Source organism: Lasioglossum baleicum, chromosome 17, assembly GCF_051020765.1.
Source record: "Lasioglossum baleicum chromosome 17, iyLasBale1, whole genome shotgun sequence".
Classification (NCBI taxonomy): domain Eukaryota; kingdom Metazoa; phylum Arthropoda; class Insecta; order Hymenoptera; family Halictidae; genus Lasioglossum; species Lasioglossum baleicum.
Genome location: NC_134945.1, coordinates 8,551,583 through 8,570,981, shown reverse-complemented (window position 1 = coordinate 8,570,981; position 19,399 = coordinate 8,551,583). Strand labels below are relative to the sequence as shown.

At 33.1% G+C, this 19,399-nt stretch overlaps 3 protein-coding genes across 4 annotated transcripts in view; 1 reads left to right on the top strand and 2 right to left on the bottom strand.

Moving 5' to 3' along the window:
• Nucleotides 1-7,936, top strand: part of Chd64 (transgelin calponin-3) — a 24,144-nt gene extending 16,208 nt beyond the window's left edge. Inside the window, exons 2-4 of the mRNA XM_076442064.1 lie at nucleotides 5,480-5,616; nucleotides 5,698-5,902; nucleotides 7,020-7,936. Of these exons, the coding sequence (XP_076298179.1) occupies nucleotides 5,480-5,616; nucleotides 5,698-5,902; nucleotides 7,020-7,190 (513 nt within the window). The 3' untranslated portion in view covers nucleotides 7,191-7,936. The remainder of the gene's footprint in view (nucleotides 1-5,479; nucleotides 5,617-5,697; nucleotides 5,903-7,019) is intronic.
• Mrps6 (mitochondrial ribosomal protein S6) lies at nucleotides 5,698-9,737 on the bottom strand. The gene is made up of 5 exons (XM_076442065.1): nucleotides 9,596-9,737; nucleotides 9,445-9,501; nucleotides 8,906-9,045; nucleotides 8,207-8,374; nucleotides 5,698-8,136 (listed from the first exon to the last, which is right to left on the bottom strand). The coding sequence occupies exons 2-5, from the start codon at nucleotides 9,487-9,489 to the stop codon at nucleotides 8,043-8,045; spliced, it is 447 nt and encodes a 148-aa protein (XP_076298180.1). The 5' UTR covers nucleotides 9,490-9,501; nucleotides 9,596-9,737; the 3' UTR covers nucleotides 5,698-8,042.
• On the bottom strand, nucleotides 9,496-19,399 carry Cycy (cyclin Y). 2 transcript variants are annotated; one of them, XM_076442058.1, is made up of 5 exons: nucleotides 17,466-19,399; nucleotides 16,156-16,376; nucleotides 15,530-15,816; nucleotides 9,912-15,444; nucleotides 9,496-9,815 (listed from the first exon to the last, which is right to left on the bottom strand). In XM_076442058.1, the coding sequence occupies exons 1-4, from the start codon at nucleotides 17,695-17,697 to the stop codon at nucleotides 15,156-15,158; spliced, it is 1,029 nt and encodes a 342-aa protein (XP_076298173.1). In that variant the 5' UTR covers nucleotides 17,698-19,399; the 3' UTR covers nucleotides 9,496-9,815; nucleotides 9,912-15,155. The 2 variants fall into 2 exon arrangements, with proteins under 2 accessions (XP_076298173.1, XP_076298174.1); XM_076442059.1 differs by having other exon boundaries at nucleotides 9,934-15,444.

Sequence of the window (19,399 nt, the reverse complement as noted above, 5' to 3'; positions counted from 1 at the left end):
GTGCAACAATCTGTGACAATCTACACTCGTTGCTCGAATAAGATTTTTCCGTAGAATAATTTATTCACTTCGTTGGAAGAAGACTACGGATGTTTATGCAAATGCCTATTTTTATATGTAGAAAACAGATAGAGCAATAGGACCAGAAATATGTTTTATGATTAGAGAATTCTGAATATATATATTTTTTATTTTGCACTTTTAATGTGTGCGCAATGTGTTTTTATGTTTTATATTTAAAAACATACAGTGAGTCACGAAAGTATTCGAACGCTCTGAAATGGAAAGTTTCACGCTTAAAAAATATTAGTCATATTACGAATTACAAAACATTTTTTATTTCTATAGTAACGTGTAAGGATCAGGATTACACATGTTCAATTTAAAGTCTCTCTCTGATAACGTAAACAATACTTGTAAAACATTTCCTAATAACATCGTCTAAGTGGAGGCCACAAAAGTATTCGAACGACTAAATAACAGTATACATTTTAAACAAATGTACAATTGTACAACATTTTTATTTTCCAACCTTTTCGGTAATATCTTTCTTTATACTGTTCCAAACTTCAAAAATTTTGGTTTTTAATGCTTCCTTGGAATTAATATTATATTTACTATTTGTCTGCCGATTTCTGCCCATAAGTGTTCTATCGGGTTGATGTCCGGACTTTGTGGGGGTGGTTCTAAAACGTCGGGTACATTCTGTATGATCCATTGTTTAACATATGTGCAGTATGGTTCGGAGCATTGTCCTGTTGAAAATGAAAATTCTGTACTACCCCTAATTTTTCCGCTCTTCGTTTCAAATTATCTTTTAATATTTGCAGATATTTATATTTATCTAATATTCATTCGATATAACGATATTTCCAACGCCGTTGGCTCCCATACACCCCCATGCCATTATCGATCCACCCCCATGCTTCACGGTTAGACGCAGGTTTTTAAGATCCATTTCTCTATCTGCTAATCTCCAAATTTTGTGGCATCCATCTGGTCTAAATATGTTAAATTTGCTTTCGTCAGAGAATATAACGCGTTTCCAAAAATCTTTATCTTTATTGACATACCTTTTAGCGAAATATAGTCTCTTCTGCTTATTGACTTTGCTAATAAACAGCTTCTTTCGAGGAATACAACCATGAAAATCATTTGCACGAAGAATTCTTCGACAAAGATCAGGGTGCACTTGTTTTTAAAACTATTGGCGACTAGTGTTGCAAGTTTTGGACCAGAAATTGTACGGTCTTTTTTTATTTCACGCACAATTGTATTTTCTTCCTTCTTCGTTAATTTCTTGGGCCGGCCAGAACGGACTTTTTATCCTGAGGGATTCCAGTGGTTTTTAACTTTTTCACTATGTAATAAACGGTAGATTTACTTGTCCCTAACAATTGAGCTATTTCACTATAAACTTTTGCCTTCATTGTGCCACTTAATCATCAATTTCCTAACATTATTGCTTGTTTCTGATTTTTTTGCGTACATTATTAATATAACTTTTACGATCTTATTAATACTCGCAGCACTGAACGCGGAAAGTGTATAATACCAACTGAGAAAGCCAATGTTTACAGTTTGTCACATTCAAGGTTTGTTTTGTATTACAAGTTTAGTCAAGCCACCACTAATAACAAATACAATTATACACAATAATTTATACAGATATAAAAAATGTTTGCAAAGAAAGTTATCGTATTTGGAGGGGGACATAATTCTGTATGGGTGAAGATGATCTCAAGGTTATATTTACCAAGATCTTACAAACAGTAATGATCTTTTGTATTATGAATCGATATGGAGTATAAAACTCTGCGTACAGATGTAAATATTAACCTTCATATGTCCTGCATCTAATATTTAACGAGATTATTACCATATTCAAGTCGAGAGACATCAGTTCGAGCCCTTACTAGCTTTCAGTATTCATTAGGTACATACACTTCACCCACACAGACTTACATCCCCCTCCAAATAATTTCTCTCCAAACATTTGGTTGTGTCTGTGTAAACAACAGTTATTAGGGGTGGCAGAGTGAAATGAGACACCCTGTGTAATTAAAAACATAAATAATACAGGCATGATGAAAACATAAACCCATAAAAATGTAATAATTAGACAACAATGACGAAAATGGGTTGGTGCAATTTAAAACAATGAACAGATTCAAAGAATTCAAGAACGTCGACGTATTAAAATTATTAATGAGACAAATAAATGTTTACTCAGCTCCTTATCTTGTAATTAACGCACCAAAATTTCTGTTTATTTATAGCAAAATTGTGTAGATGAAATTCAAAATGGTAAAAAAAAATTTTTAATTGGAATGTCAATATATGATTTGGAAGGAAGAAATAACATTCAATTTCGATTACAGAATCAAATTCGATAAAGATCCGCGGTCTACTAATAACAATCAATATCAATAGACCTACTTTCAGTGCAAGAAGTTACTTTATTCCAGAAAAGTTGCTATTTCATTAAACTTGTAATATAATGAAAACGTGATTATGTGTAAAGTGCACTTGAAACGCCTTGTCGACCCTGCTGGTTGTTCCAGTAAAATGATTAGGTCATAGTCATTCGTGAGGCGGTACGCATTTCCTCGTTCTGCTTCACCAGCACGATTTGCGAATATTTTCCGTGTCCCTACCACACCGACGCGACGTGCGGTCACTCTTTTTTCCGTTAATGAAATTATCGTATGCTTACTTAATATCTATATATAGAACTCGTGTTCGTGCTCCATATAATAAGTTCCTATCACACAGATAGTAACTGCTGGACGAAAAATTCAGACCTTATCAACGAATGAAAAAAAATATTTGTTAAGAGACTATTATATTGCGTCATAGTGTGTTGGTGTTTAAAGCTATGTACCTATAATTCTTCCACCTTGATTTTTTATTACGCATATTATTATGACAACAATGAAGCACGTGAAATATACTAAAAACTTAGCAATTCCACTACTCAAAATTCACTTATTCACAATTCACAATTACTTCAATTTACAGATCTGTGAAAATTTAATTATGCTGGAGAGAAGACGGTACTTAGAAATACCTTTTAAATTTTCTAGCAACCTAATAATCGCGATTTAGCTTCGTTTGTCTCGAAAATACTTTAAGGTGTCATTTTGATTAAGATGTTGTGTTGAACCAAGCATGTTTAAATTTTTTAACAAAATTTAATTCAATTTGAACTTATCAGTAGGTAATTCTTGTAGCTACACTCCGGTCTATAAGTCACCGGACACTTATTCTTTGAATGCAGACGATTTTTTGTTATTAAAGGACCTGTATTATAAAATAAAAATGGCACTTACTAATTTTTTCTAATGTAGAGACCATGTAAATCAAATCTGACCAAAATATCCTATATTTTTTGAATTTTAATTATTATACTTGTATTTTCTAATTTCTAAAATTTAATTGGGGTAATTGTTTTCCAATTTGGCTTCTAGAGCTGTCCATAATCATCCCACAATTTCTCAATCTCTTTTTTCCAACATTTATTCAAATAGTATATGTATGTATTTAATATTTTGCATTCAAATATTATCGTGTAATAGTTGCAACTAATCAAAATGGAACAATAAAATGAAGCTGGAAGCTTGTATTCTTTAATTACCAGTTTATTGAAGATAAGAATAAGTGTCCGGTGATTTATGGACGGAAGTGTACCTTTTAAATTTTCTAGCAACCTAATAAATGCGATTTAACTTTGCATGCTTGAAAATACTTCAAGGTACCATTTTGATTAAGATGTCGGGTTGAACCAAGTATGTTTATATTTTTAACAAAATTTAATTCAATTTGAACTTATCAGTAGCTATAATTCTTGTACATGAGTGTCCTTGTAATCATAAAAGGTATTTTATACATATACTGAACTATACAAATATCCTGACCTCGAAGAGAAGACGCTTTCATAAAGTGACTAGACTGCAGAAAACATAGTGTAGTATTCTAATTTCACGATTGGGACGCGGGACGTTTTACATCGCGGAATACATCACGATCGAGGCACCGTATGGCTAACGGAATATGCATGCTGCATCAGGATGAATACGACGGTCCAAGCTTACGAACCTTTCCTTTTTAGGCAGCCTTATACGTGAATAACTGTGCGCCCATTGCGTGTTCTCTACCGGTCTTCCAGATACAATCTTTGTCAACATGGAGTTTAAACGACTGGGGTACCGCGAAAAACGCTTAGGCTGGAAGGTAGAATATGAAAATCGATGAAAGGAAAGTGATACTGTACAAGTTGATATTCAAAATAATAATTATTAGGCTGCGGATCTGTATGCATTTATGAAGGAATTGGTTGAGTGAAATATAAAACAGTAAAGGATTAGAAAAATTTAAGAATATCGCAATGTTGTTTTTAATGCAACAAAGTCATCAAGGGATGAAATGAATTTTTATTTTATCCCCGCTTCTCTCTCTCTCTCACACACACACACAATCAATGGAAAACATTTGTATTTTGCATAAAGATCCGCAGTCTAATAATCATAATAGGTCAGCGAATATTTATGTAAATTTCACGGTCAGTCTCATAATTGGAAGCACACACTTTAAGTCGGAATAACTTATTCTTAATAAATGAACACGATTAATTATTTCACTAGTCTGAATTACGAAAAATATATATTATATATACCATATATATTACTTTATAATATCGGATATTTGGTGTTCAAATACTTTTTGGATCCACTGTATAATGTGGACACAAGAATGTGAATAAAGTAGACTCTAATACTATTGGAGACGCGGCAAGAAAAGGTATGGAGAGGAGGACGAGAAAACCCGTCTATACTTTTGAAAGCTTCCTAGTGTAGGTGGGAACGAGTTCTTTAAAAGGCGTACAGGAAAACTTTCTCCGAAACGATGCACACGTTTATGAAGATTTTTTGTGGGCCGTGTCGAAGAAACAACGAACGAAGTGTTCAAACAAACTTGGGTCAGTGACTCCACGGCAACACTCGTTTCGCAGACCCTACAGGATGTGTTACTTGGATCACTGGCACGTCGTATAATTAATAACAAGCAGTGATAGAGGCTCGTGCCCCGTCACGCTTAAACGATTAATGGAAATATCGTAAACCTATCGAGAAAAATAGTCTGCAAAACAAATAAATAATCTTTCGTACGAAAGATCCAATCGTTTCAGTACATTCCATAAAGTAGTTTAAGATCCATTAACACTAAAGGTAGAAAGAATTCGTATAACGCCAAATACGTATAAGAAATACAAGCGATTTGTCTTTATTTTAAACATGTTATTTTCAGTGATTATTGAATTAGTAAATTCGTTCGAAAGATCCAATCGTTTCACTGAAGATAGAAAGAATTCGTATAACGCCAAATACGTACAATAAATATAAGCGACTCGTCTTTACTTCTCCAATATTTTAAACATCCAGAAACGCTGACTAATGTTCATGAATCGGTTCTGTTGCAGATCAACAGTAAATACAGCGAGGAACTGGCGCAGGAATGTCTGGAATGGATCAAGACGATCACCGGCGACAATATAAACACCAACGGTGACATGGACAACTTCTACGAAACGCTGAAGGACGGAATCCTTCTTTGCACGTACTTACACCTCATGAAAACAACGTAGAAAAACTCGCAAACGTATATTTCACGATAGTAATATTCATTCTTATCTTCCAGATTGGTGAACGATATCAAGGAAGGCTCGGTGAAGAAAATTAATAAAACCAGACTCGCATTCAAGTGTATGGAAAACATAAATGCCTTCCTTGAAGCTGCAAGAGCACTGGGAGTCCCGGCTCAAGAGACCTTCCAGACTGTTGATCTCTGGGAAAGACAAAATCTCAACTCCGTTGTAATTTGCCTACAGTCTCTTGGTAGAAAGGTAGAATCTCTTTAATCTTCATTTTACTCGGTAGAAAGTAGAAGCGTATATCGAATGAAGAAGGAAACGAGCAAACTTTCTTATTCTTTTTAATAGGAGTGAGTTTGAAGTTAAGTGGGTTTGGAAAATTGAAATATTTATTAACCGTTTTCACTTGAAGCATGAATTCCAATATCAAGATATTTGTTTCAACCCAGATCATTTTTGTTCTATGTAATCTTTTTTACATTGCGCACATCTAATTGAACCTGCTTTCTTATATAACAGTTGAGCTTTTTACAATTTATAGAATACAGACAAATTTAATAATATTAAAACTGTTTTGAATAATGGTATGGCAATTTTTAGTGGATTTTTAGTCAGACTCGCCATTCGAATGCAAAGGGTTAATTTATAAAATCAAGGAAAACAATTTATATACGAAATTTTACTGTAATTTGCCCACTACAGTAAGTATAGGTACCCAGTCAGCCAGGCCTGCTCCGAGCAGATATGGAGCACAGCCTAGCGAGCAGATGACGGACATTATCCTGCCCGAACGATGCTCGAAGCTGCTCGAAGCATAGAATGCGCGGAATCTGGACGAATCTGTCGGGCACACCCTGCCAGCATAAAGCGCTACCTCTGCTGACACAGCTGCTGATATTTTCCTGGCAGCGTCTGTCCGGCAGAAGCTTCCGGGCAGATGGAAGGCAGGCATTCTGCCTCGCCGTAAGACCGAGGACCGAGCTGCCTTCCATCTACCCGGCCAAAACCGAGCATTTGGCTGACTGGATAGAACCAATTTTAGTTAAAATGATATCCTTGGATTTTTCCTGTTGTGTATCTGCGCCGTGCTTATCACTTAACAGAATTATAGCAATTATACCAATCAGAGTTCAGGGCAGTAATAGAAAAGATCTGCTTTTTTAAACATTGAACCAAATGCTTTAGTTATAATAGTTTTCCTCGAAATATGTATAATAACTCCAATGATAAAATTACGTTGCTGATTTTTATTATATAAAATTTCTACATTTTACATGCAGTAACCTAATATAAAGGATTATACAAAAGCTCGCTTGCCTATTTTAAATAGAAAAGTTCTCAAATGTATAATTTAAAATTTCGTTTCTAGGCTGGCAACTTTGGCAAACCAAGTATCGGACCAAAGGAAGCAGATAAAAATGTGCGTAACTTCACAGAGGAACAATTAAGGGCTGGACAGGGTGTGATCAGTTTACAGTATGGTAGCAACAAAGGTGCTAACCAGAGTGGCATCAACTTTGGAAACACTAGACACATGTAAAAATGTACATTGTATCATTCCAAAAATTCCACAAATTCATTCGCCTCTCTATTTTATTTTCATGATGTGCTAGACTTTATAGGCAATGTTTGTCGTACAACAATCTTTCTTATCGTGGTCCAAATTACTCTACAGAGCGCACAAAAATACATAGTTGTGCGTGAATGATGTACCAGATGACTTCATATGCATTTACATTAGGCGGCAGTATATAGTACGTACATACCCATGGGTATGTTATAAGATTTTATGTAATGTTTTGGTGAAACGAGCAATTTCAATGTTACAGAGTTATGCTCACATTTTAAAATTAAAAAATATATATATATCTTACACAGTAATGTGTACTGTTGGACGAGTTGTGAAAAAGATAAAAATGTGATTTATACGAGAAGGAATGAATTTCTTTACAAATGTGAAAAACTAAAGTTACATTCTGCCACTATTCAAAATTGGGCACAGTGGCTGCGTATTTGTTAAATATTTCATATAGATTATAAAACAGAGACGTTGGTGTAACCAGTTTCTTTGTTACTGTTACTATAAAATCCCTTACGAGTTACAGTGTAACCAAATTATACTTTAAAAATTCCTGTTGCATGTGAGATGAAAACTATTATAATTATTGTATAATGATAAATGATATATAATTATATTAAGTATTTTGTACAAATATTTTTTGATGATTATAAAAATAATTTTTCATAATGTATTAATGATGAGTTAATAAACCAACCTGCAAAAAGGCACATAAGGTACATATCCCCTTTAAACTATTTACAAATGCTTTATTTCTAAGTAATATATACAAAGTTCTATATTATCCAATATGTATAGCAATGTAAAAGTTATTTATCTTAGGAAAGGATAGTAACCCAGTCCAGAATTATATTTAAATTCTTTCTTGCCTTTTTTCTTGTGTTCTAATAACTTCAGTATGCTAGGTCTGAAAAAATTCATAAAATGGTCAACTCATATTCTGTAAGCCATTCTATACATTATAATAAAATATTCACCTATATGCTGGAGGTAATAGTTCTTCTTCCAGTGTACACTCTACCTTTTCTGGTTCTAATGGATTTTGTTTATATATTTTTGTTCTAATTATATCGATGTCTCTATTATACTCATCAGTAAGGTCTTTCAATGAAGCAGGTGGAACATCGAAGCAGAAAAAGAAATGTCTGAAAGCATTATACCATAAATTATAATTCTTATTTCTGATAGAAACCTGTTAATAAGTTAAGTAAACTTAGTTGCAATAAGTGATCAGCTTAACAATGTATAAAGTGTATCAGAATATTTAGTTATAACTTCACTGATGGTTTCAGTAAACTGAAATAAGAACATTGATTTATGTAAACCTTTTTTCTCAATTACAGCCGGTTTTATACTGTATCAGTTATTCATCTACTTTTGAAAAAATGATTTGAAGTGAGGTTCTATTTGGTTCTTCCTTTATTTATTTGTCTTATCTTTTAAGTAAAAATAAATATAAGTTCCACAAATATAAATTACAACAAAGTTTCAGAGATATATTTAATATAATTAGTAAACAAAATTATTTAAAATAAGTACAGTTCCCATCTGTCCCTTGAAGTAAATATCAAATAAAACACTTGATATAGTAGTGAATTGTTGGCAACAAAATTGATAAATCATTCGAAATGCAAAGGGTTAAAGATATGAAAATTAATACAAACAAATAAGCTTACCCAGCTTCTTTATAAACTTTCCCATGGCTACTTGCTTTACATGGAAGCTCCTTATCTCCCCAGTTTTCAATTTTTCTAATGAAGCCGCCTGTTTCAAATATTGTATTCGCTATCCTTTTCAGAACTTCAGCACATTCTGGCTGTAAATACAATTTATTTATGATATACAACAAAGAACACGTACCATAACCTTATGTTGTTATTATTCATCACTAGACTGCGGATCTTTATGCAAAATAAAAATTGTCTGCATCGATTGCGAGAAATAGAAATCAAATTGAACTTTATTTCATACCTTAATGATTTTAATAGAGGAGAAATCATATATTGACATCTTCAATTTTCAAAATTTTCCTACAATTTCGAATTTTAGCTACTCAATTTTGCTATAAATGCATAAACATCCGCAGTCTATTCATCACTTAAAACAACAATTTGATCAGTTTTACTGACTAAATAAATAAATGTGCAACAAGTTATAAGTTGAATATATTTCTTACAAAATAAATCATACAGAGTAGCGTAATTTACTAATATACCTTTCTCATGATGCGTAACAATACTGGCATTTCATAAGTAGGCATGTTGCGTTTTGTCTTTACTCGTTACGGAAGAATGAAATATAATTATTTGTATTGTGTGTGTTACTGTCCCAAATTGATTCCAAACCATATATTTACTGATATTTACTTTTATTCGCACGTTTCACCACAAACCTGACAAACCACAGACTGGCACAGACAGACCGACAGACCACCACAGACAAGGTATAGAAGTATAGAAGTCCTCAGTCCTCACATCTCCTCACTTCCTCAGTGGCCTTCTGCACCGACGAGATCACATTGGATCACATCAGATCACATCAATGGCCTTCTGTTTCTTCAGTTTCTTACTCCAGCCAGAATACATCCTAGAGGGCGTAAGAAAACACCGAATTATTCGAGTGACACGATCTCCCATAAGGCATATGTCGATGACTCTACTCTACTTCTATACTGTTCTATACCTATCATGATACCTGTATGTACCTCGTTTGTGCTAATATTGGCTAATATCAGCTAATATAATGCTTCGTACAGACTAGAACATTTCGACGAACCGCGCAGCCCAATGACGTTCGTCGAAATGCGCGGTTCGCAGCAAGGTTCAAGGCGCGGTTCGTCGAAATGTTCTAGTCTGTACGAAGCATAATGCGACAATATTGCACGACTAAAACTGACCTAACCCAAACCAATTAGCAATATCTGGCAATATCGTATACTTTCACATTTAAAATATGTGATAATCATATACAAAAAAGTGGATTATTATTTAAAATAGCCACAATCAATAGTTGTTAGCTCATATTACCATTTCAATACAATTCAAATTTATTTCAATCAAAGTTATTTCAATCAAAGTTATTTTTACCATTAAATATTTGGACATATATCCAGTAAGAGCAAACGTGCTCGCTTTTGGACGGGCAGCTGTGTGCGCATAAATACTGATAAGTACCCAGACGGCACACCGGCTCGATTTCAGCCGGGCACCTGTGCACAAAATGGCGCGATTTTCACCTGTCGGGGGCTCGAGCCCAGGGCCTGCCGGCCGGTCTTGGTCTCAACGCTGCTCCAAGCATTGTGTTTGCCCGTAACCTGCCGGGCAGGGGCTCTGCTAGCTGGGTCCGGCGGTAGGCTCGGTCAGACTGTGCTGTCTGGGTATGCATTCTACGGGCAGAAAGACGGGTCATCAGCTTCTGCCGGGGCCGGGCCGAGCAGAATCCAGAACCGAGTGGCCAGCATTGTGCTCGGGCAGGTTCTGCCGGGTTTATGCCCAGTCTTTCTGCCGGCAGAATGTGTACTCACGCGAACCCAGCTGCCCACTGCCAGTCCAAAATCGAGCATCTTGTGCTTCGAGCAACGTTCGGCCAGTATGCCCGTTACCTGTTCGCCACGTTGGGCTCGATTTCTGCTCGGGCAGGCCTGGCGCCTGGCTAACTGGGTAAGAATAATTATATATACATAATGAACTTTTTTGGAATGGTGTGGGAGGAATATTCAAAAGTTAATAGCCAATAAGAAGATATATTTCAAAAACCAATAAAAGCGCATTTTTCAAAATATTACTTTATTTCTATATTATAGTTTTCTTTTTGTGTTACCATGTATATGTATTGTACAATACTTTCTCATTGATTGTTAATAATATATATTTACGAAGGAAATTGCACAAACATTTGTCAATAAAAATGTTAGAACATATTACTTTATCATATACATTTCTACATACAAACATGTTAAAACCAATTCATCCGAATTGATTTAAAAAATAAACATTGTGAAATTTATATCTTTGTAAGTATAAATGTATATACGAAATTTATAGTAATGCTAATACAAATTTCAACTTTTTATATTAAACGTGTATTTAATTTCGAAATTGGAAAGAAAATATATTATTATCAACTTTTTAGTAAATGCATATTTTTTTAAAAGCGTAAAGAATAGTATTTTATTATTTTATGATTATATAAAAAGAAGATATATATATATAATAAATGTATTTTACAATTTCATAAGACATTTTAAATTTAATAGGTATACAACCCGTATGTAGGAATTTTAGAAATTTTTCAAGTATGAATTATACTATTATTTTAATAAATATAAGGACAAAATAAAAATAGTTATATTGTTATAGAAATGGTTTAAAGATGCAATAACTTATAACATAAATGTATTGAAGCATCTTTATCTATCAAAAGTAATTGTATATAACAGCATATCAGAAACTTATTTCATAAAAGTAGCAAAAACTTTAATAAATAAATCTTAAAACTGCTTATACGTTTCTTTTTTTGTTTACTAAAGATGGAAGACTTAAAAGTTGACACTATTGTATCACTTGCTTTGAAATATCATATTTATGTTATATCAGTAGTACTAATATCCAGTTGAACATCATATATGATATATTAAAGGAACATTGCAAACTAGTATGAATTTAAGCAAATTAATAAAAATATCGATTTGGAAAAGTATAAATTATTTAAAATAGCACTTCAAGCTTGTCTGAACTCCAATAGACATGGTGTTAATAAAATTACTTTATTTATAATACAACCTTACAAGACATATATACAGAGTATAGTAATTTATTTATAGGATGCAATCAGACTTGAAGATTGTCTTTATAATGCAATTCTATTTATAAACATGATCCTAATTCTTTGGGAACACAGAATATTAAAACGAAAAAAACTTATGTTGCTTATCGAGTTGATTACTTTTAGTAATTTTTTTGGTTTTTTCCTAGTGCATTCGTTAAATATTTACATATCGTATATTTTCTTTTTTTGTCTCATTTCATAATATCTTACACAATTACTTTGCAATATATCAAACTAATTATTTTCATAGTATAAAATTCTTGATTCAGATCAAGGAACTAAAACACGTTGTATTCTGGCAAAAGTAGCAGATATGTTAATATTTTACCTATATTTTGATACATTATAGATTTCATATTAAAGTTTCATATACATATATATTTATATAAATATATATATATATATATATATATATATATAAACAGTGGCGCACCCAGGATGTAATCTTGGGGGGGGGGCCGAGTTGAACCCAGCCGTAGGTTTTGCGTGATGACCTTTTTTTAAGCCAAAATATCTATCATCGATACCCAGGGCTATTCCGCGATTTTAATTTTGGAAGCTGAACATTTTTTTCTTGGTGGGAGACTTGGCCCCCTGGCTCCCCCCCCCCCCCTGGGTGCGCCACTGTATATAAATATTTATATAAATGTATATTATATGTATATATAGTATTACAGTCTGGCATTACTCAGCATCACATTAATGTCTAATTATTACTGCTAAAATTTCTTTATTACACGCAATATCCTGTAGTAAAGTATAAAAATAAGAATGAATCGCCATTACTTTGTAACAGTATTAAAAAGATCCAATATAAATTTGGATTACTTCAACTTTTATGAACGTAATAATGTAAATGGTATCTTAGTTCTATGTTTCAACATTTACATGTTTGTTGTAAACAAGTTCATTATTCTGTATGATACATCTTAATTGTGTATATATAATCGTGTGTGCAAAATGAGTAGAGTTTTATAAATCCCCTGAATGTGAGCTTATTATTCGCGATCATGTGTATATACATTTAAATTTGAAATATAAACACAATGTGTTTCTAGAAGTTGATTTTAGTTTTTGCAACAAGTACTAAAAACTTTGTTTCATTTGATCGACCTCATTGCAATATTAATTATACGGCATGGGTACACTCATCGATGCAATAAGTTGTCTTTTGTATCTTGAGTAATTGTCTACAAATTTTTTTTAAGCTATCTAATTCAAGAATAATACATTATCGTGTATACATTCTTTTCGTATATGGTAATACTTGTTAATGAAGTGTTATCTTCATCCATTTAAAAAAAGCATTAATTTTACAGATCTATTAGATTATATAATGTAATATATAGTTGAAAGACTTTAGATTTCAAGCTAAAGATAATTCAGATACTATAGGAAGTAATTTTAGTAAAAATGGAAAAGAATATTTCTATAATAAATTATATTTAAATAAGAATTATATCCTATTTTAATATAATCGATGTTACATTTCGCCTCTTCCTTTATTAGATACAAACTAATATAAGTAGTTCATGTGTAGCAATAGTTGCCACACAAACGTTATATATACTGAATGATCAAAATCTTAAATTGAAATAATTATACATGATGTGTGTGTGTGTGTGTGTGTGTGAATACTTTATGCAGATTAAAAAGGAATGTAACAGTAAACATCAATTATTCTTTGAAATTGTCTCCTTTGCATAAAAGAGTAGAATCAATGTCTTAAATTTCATACTCGAATTTTTGCTTTGAAATGAAAGTTCTACGAAATTTGAATGAGACTAATCAATGGAAAAATGATCTAGCATTTAAGAAGCAAATGCAGATCCGTGGATGAGTTTCAATTTTATATTTGCAAAAAAAGAAAATGAATGTTATCATTGCATTTAAATATAGTACATTGAGTATACAAAAATGACAAATGTACTATCGTTGTCATTATAAATAGTCCATGACATTATATACTAGCGACATAATTTTATTATTATCAAGATTTCATATGGTTGGATTGGATTGTTTATAAACGTTTCGGAAGTATCAAAGACTTTGATCATACAGAGTTACACCTACAAAAAAAAATATTTAGGAAGTTACTTTACACACATAACTGGACGAGTAATATAGGGAATCATCTTGGTAAAATGATAAAGAAAGTCATGTTAGTAAAATGTAAAACACGTGTAATTTGTTCTTTAAAAAGTTTAAAAAGATATACAATGCCTTTGTAATCACTTCATAAAGAATACGCTACTTGGTATACTCCAGTGTCCATTCTTATGTTTAGATCAAATAAAATATGAACACAATTTTGAAGAAATATTCAGATACGAAAAAGTATCTCATACGTATGTACTAAGTTGGAACGAAAGTTCGTAGCGTTTTTAAATCGAAATTCAAAGATAAAATTAAGATATTTATTTATAGGTTTACTGAATAACATGATAAGTCACCTAAAAAATGGCAAACAGTAATAGAAGAGAATGGAATATTATTGAACAAATCTATGTATAAATGTCCTAATTTTATCTGTGAGTTTTAATTTAAAAAACGTTACGAACTTTCGTTCCACCCCAATATATCAATTGATAAGACTTTGACTTAGACTGTTCTTTTAGACATATTTATTATTTAAATCGTTCATAATAAATTCTATGAAAAGGAACAAAACTTTAAAAATCTTTTATTTAAAATAAGGTTTAAAATGTAACACATTCCTATATCTTTTGATTTCAATATTAATCATCTCTACTAATCAAAAATGCCAATTAGTGTATATTCCTAGTATATTCAAGGGAGAAAACAACTACCAAGTATCACAAATTTAATTGATCAAGCGTTGATAGCAAGTTAAATTATTTTATCACTTTCCACTTCAACGTATTATAAGGTTCCATACTAATAGATAATTTTTATAAAACATACGTTGTAGTAAAACATTTCAATTGAACATATAAACGATTGAATAATAAAAATGATATGCTCGTAAAACTTTTAAAATTGATACTGTGGTGTAATAGGTCTGCAAAATTTTGTTTGTTCACATACCTTAATTCAGAAGTTATCAATATAAGTAACGTGTTCACCTGTATCCAAAGCTTAGGATAAGATAGCAATGCTACGTCTAGGTCCCCCTATGCATATATTATCTAAGCTTGACCATTTCTTGCTACCAGTACGTAAAGCTTCAGCAGTGACTTTGTCTTCATAAACTCTGGACATCGCTTCTAATTTCTGAGCTTTTTCTTTGCTGAGCGGTTCACTAGGGAATGTTAGCTCATTCTCTTCTGCTAGTGTGCGCAGATCAAAGTAATATTTAGCATACACACTTGAAGGAACATTTATGTTGAATTGTAGCATTTCCAAAAATTGTCTTTCTAGTTCATTCCTAAATACATACATCAAGGTAGGTAATTAACAATTATTTGACGGGTATTTAATCGTTACCATCTATGATTTAAACATCAACTTACATATCTTCTACAGTAATATCTTTCAGAATTTGACAATAATCTATATTCCATACTGCCTGGTCATCCCACACTTTCGATGCTAATAAAACAGCTCCAAGTACTATTCGCTTCCAATTACCTGGTGTTATATCTATTTCGGCATATGTGAGTAGGCGTTCCAGATAAACTAACGTTATAATGGCACATTCAGCTGTAAGTTGAGCAGCAGTAAATAATGTTCTCACAAATTTATATATTTGTTTGTGTTCTGGGTTATATTTATCATAATCTTCTGTAACTCCCTCTCCCTGGAAAAAATCAAGAAGTTATAATATTTCTGCACTTACGTTCTGTTAATGCAAACTATTTAATTCCACAATTTGCTACTGTGTACATCAGATTCATATGTACTGTGTACATTAGATTCATATATTCACTGTGCATACGCATATTAGTTATAAGTAGACTGTGGATCTTTATGTAAAATAAAAATGTATTGCATTGATTGTGAGAAGCAGGAATAACATAAAAATTGATTTCATCCCTTAACGACTGTGTCACGTTAAAAGCAACATCACAACATTCTTGAATTTTTTAAATCTTTTACTGTTTTATTTAAAGATCCGCAGTCTAGTTGTAAGACTTACCGTTAATGGATGGAGTTTCTCATCAAATATATCGATCTGTCGTTGTGAGGTTCTGTTTTTTATGTGATAATAAACAGCTAAGGCAACACATTTCACAGTATTTTTAAGATTAGGTTGCGAAACAGTACTGTTGTCTAAATATATTGTACTGCAACTGCTACTCTTTTTCAAAAGCCTTGTGTCTGCAATTTGATACTGACTCTTTTTACTTACCATGCCAACTAAAAAAGATTCAATTGTGAAATCAAATGAACTCGGAAAATTTGCATACTGTTACAGACATTTGCTACTAATGATTACCATTATTTTAACACGTTAAACGCCATGCTGGTCCCTAGAAACCAGCCATAGACTTTCCATTTATTCTGTATAGGTCCCTACAAACCTGCCATGAACATTCATGCAATTCCACCACACCAGCTTTTATGGTAGAGCAGATCATAAATAGAAGGTCTAGCAAAATAGGCTTGGCATTTAACGCGCTAACGAATATAATTTGAAGAATTTCTCTTTTCTAATGCAATATACTTAAAAACAAATTATGCAGGGTTCACCAGATATTACACCTTGATTTTTGTAATTATTATTATTCGTAACGAAGAATGTTCATATAAGGTTGAATGGTTTCGAGAAATGTATACTTTGGTGTTGTGAGTTTTTTTGATAGATGCACGCGTAGAAGAGATATGAAGGTGATCAGTAGTTTTTTAAATGGGATTATATGTTTTTCCCTGCACCAATCGATGAAGTTTCATATTCTCTACAAGAAAGTATTAACCTATTAATATCGAAGTGAAGTAAACGCTGTGAGGCTCCAACTACAATTACTGATATGAAAGATCGTATCATCACTGAATGCAGTAACATGCCACCAATTTTATTACATAATGTAAAACAATCATTACTATCTCAATTCAGAAAATGTCGTGATGTAAACGGTTGCCACAACACACACACACACATTGAACCTTTTCTGTGAATAAAATCATTACAACATTATTAAGAGAATCATGATTTTGTGACAACACTAAAATTAAAATATCTCCTTAACTAATAGATGCATCGATTGTGTGGTGTAGGAAAAAACATACGATCTCATTTAAAGAAATACTGATGACCTTCGCATCTCTTCTACACGTCCACCTACAAAAAAAACTCATAACACCACGAAGTATGCATCTCTCGAAACCATTCAATCATATATAAACATTCTTCGCTACGACTAATAAAAATTGAGGTGGTAATACCTGGTGAACCTCCCTATATAGTGCTAAACGCATACAAAACCTGAGAATGATAACAATAAATACCTTCGATAGCATGTCTAGATCGTTCCATAAAAATAGTACCGGTACATGGATGTAACGACGGATCTGAATCCCAGTCTTCTGGCTCACGTTCGCTAATATGTTGTAAATTATTAATGCTAACTCCACCTTCGGGTAAATGCTCCTCGAGACCACGAGTAACGCCCTCAGATCCTACTTCTTTGCGTCCGACTTGCGGACTAGAATAGACGCAGCAACTACTTTTATTTCCCATTCTTTCATGAGACTTGCCAATATCACTGCTCTACTCTCACACCCCAAGGAAAGTTCATGAAATATCAATTGAACTGTAATACTTGTTAGCGCAGTGACTATAGAAATGATTGAATTTAGAGCTCATCACTACATCCTTTAAGTATCCCTAATAGATGACAATCAGCTGATAGACTTATCAATGATATCAATATGCATTCCTTTTTTAATGTCATCCACATTGATACACGGACGTATCGTCGATGTAAAAGATTTAAACATAGAAATTCTAGGAAGCGATCTCAAAAGCCACTTTACGAATCTATTACAACTAATAATACAATAAATGTCTACTGTATTGACGTCTTCGAGCACTGTCTGTGCCGGTTGATTACTCTTTAAATTACTAATCAGTCAAATTTTATTTCTGCTCGTAGGCACGAGCCCTGATACGTTTTCTTCGTTGTGCGCCATTCTCATTGTTACTCCACATTTAATGCGATTATTTCAATATTTTTGTATGTTTCTTCGTACGCCGCCCTTACGGTCCTGTTTTGATATTGCATATTCATGCATAAACTATAACGTGTGTCTATAGGAGAGAAAGACGTCTTTAACTTTCAACCTCTATGCAAGTGCGTGCTCTTTTCATTGGTTTTGTAAGAGGAAAAAATTTTCTCTTCTCTTCTCGAGGAGCTTTTAAGATTTTCTATTTTATGCGTCTACCGAATCATTCGTTTAAACTGGGGAGTTTATAAAATTTCGTTAAATGTTGATCGAGTTTGCACTACGGGTCGCTTTGCACAATTGATGCGAGCCCACACCGTGTAAAGATTGCGTTACGTCATTTGGCATTTGGCAGGCAGAGTCTGATACCGTTGAATACAAAACATTCAAGGTTGTCCACCCCACTCTTATCCGCAGAGGGAGGCTACGAAAATCTGCATTCCCATCTATGATACAACTTCTGTGACGCGTTTGCAGTCATTTGCAGTGTCACCCGCACGTGGTCTCTCCTAACACTGCCCACTGCCTAACACTAAATTAGTGTCGCCAGATGAGGGGAGTCACGGTGAAATGATGTACCCCCTCTCTGATGACCAGAGTAATATGTGACACGTTGCGCGTGCGCGACGGGGATTTAGTGGGGTGAATGGAAGACACGTTGCGCGTGCGCGATGGGGACGCAACAATGAGACATTCGCAGGTTTTAGGTTATTGCCGCGTAAAATTCACCCATTTACTTATTTCACATACTATGTAATTATTGATCCCTTTATGTCTATGTTGTGAGTTGTATTTCTTTAAAATGTAACGTTACAAATAAAACATATTTTGTCAATTTATCGTGTAGAAGAAAAATGAGTGAATTTATTATCCCAGTCTCTTTTATGCAACTATTTTTGAGGAGCGTATGAGGGTTAACAGTGTTAAAATATATTATGATTTATTGATTTTACTGGAACGTAACTCAGTACTACATACATACAGATTTCAAGATTTTTTCAATTGTACATATAAATAGTACATAAGCATTCATACTTCGCTCCACGACTGAAACTCCCACATGTTACAATTAATGTTATTTATAATAAAGAATGTTTACAGTCTCTATTTAGAACGACCCACGTGATTCATTTCATTAAGTATTTATTTAGGTACATGTACATAATAGGTACGATACGATACGCGGCAATAACCTAAAACCTGCGAAATGTCAGTCG

Coding starts and splice junctions, on each gene's coding strand:
- Mrps6 (XM_076442065.1), bottom strand. CDS start 9,489: ATGCCTACTTATGAAATGCCAGTATTGTTACGCATCATGAGAAAG. Junction 9,046..9,444: donor TGTTACGCATCATGAGAAAG/GTATATTAGTAA, acceptor TTGTATTTACAG/CCAGAATGTGCTGAAGTTCT. Junction 8,375..8,905: donor AAAGTTTATAAAGAAGCTGG/GTAAGCTTATTT, acceptor TAATGCTTTCAG/ACATTTCTTTTTCTGCTTCG.
- Cycy (XM_076442058.1), bottom strand. CDS start 17,697: ATGGGAAATAAAAGTAGTTGCTGCGTCTATTCTAGTCCGCAAGTCGGA. Junction 15,817..16,155: donor AGAAACTCCATCCATTAACG/GTAAGTCTTACA, acceptor GATTTTTTCCAG/GGAGAGGGAGTTACAGAAGA. Junction 15,445..15,529: donor GATATTACTGTAGAAGATAT/GTAAGTTGATGT, acceptor GTATGTATTTAG/GAATGAACTAGAAAGACAAT.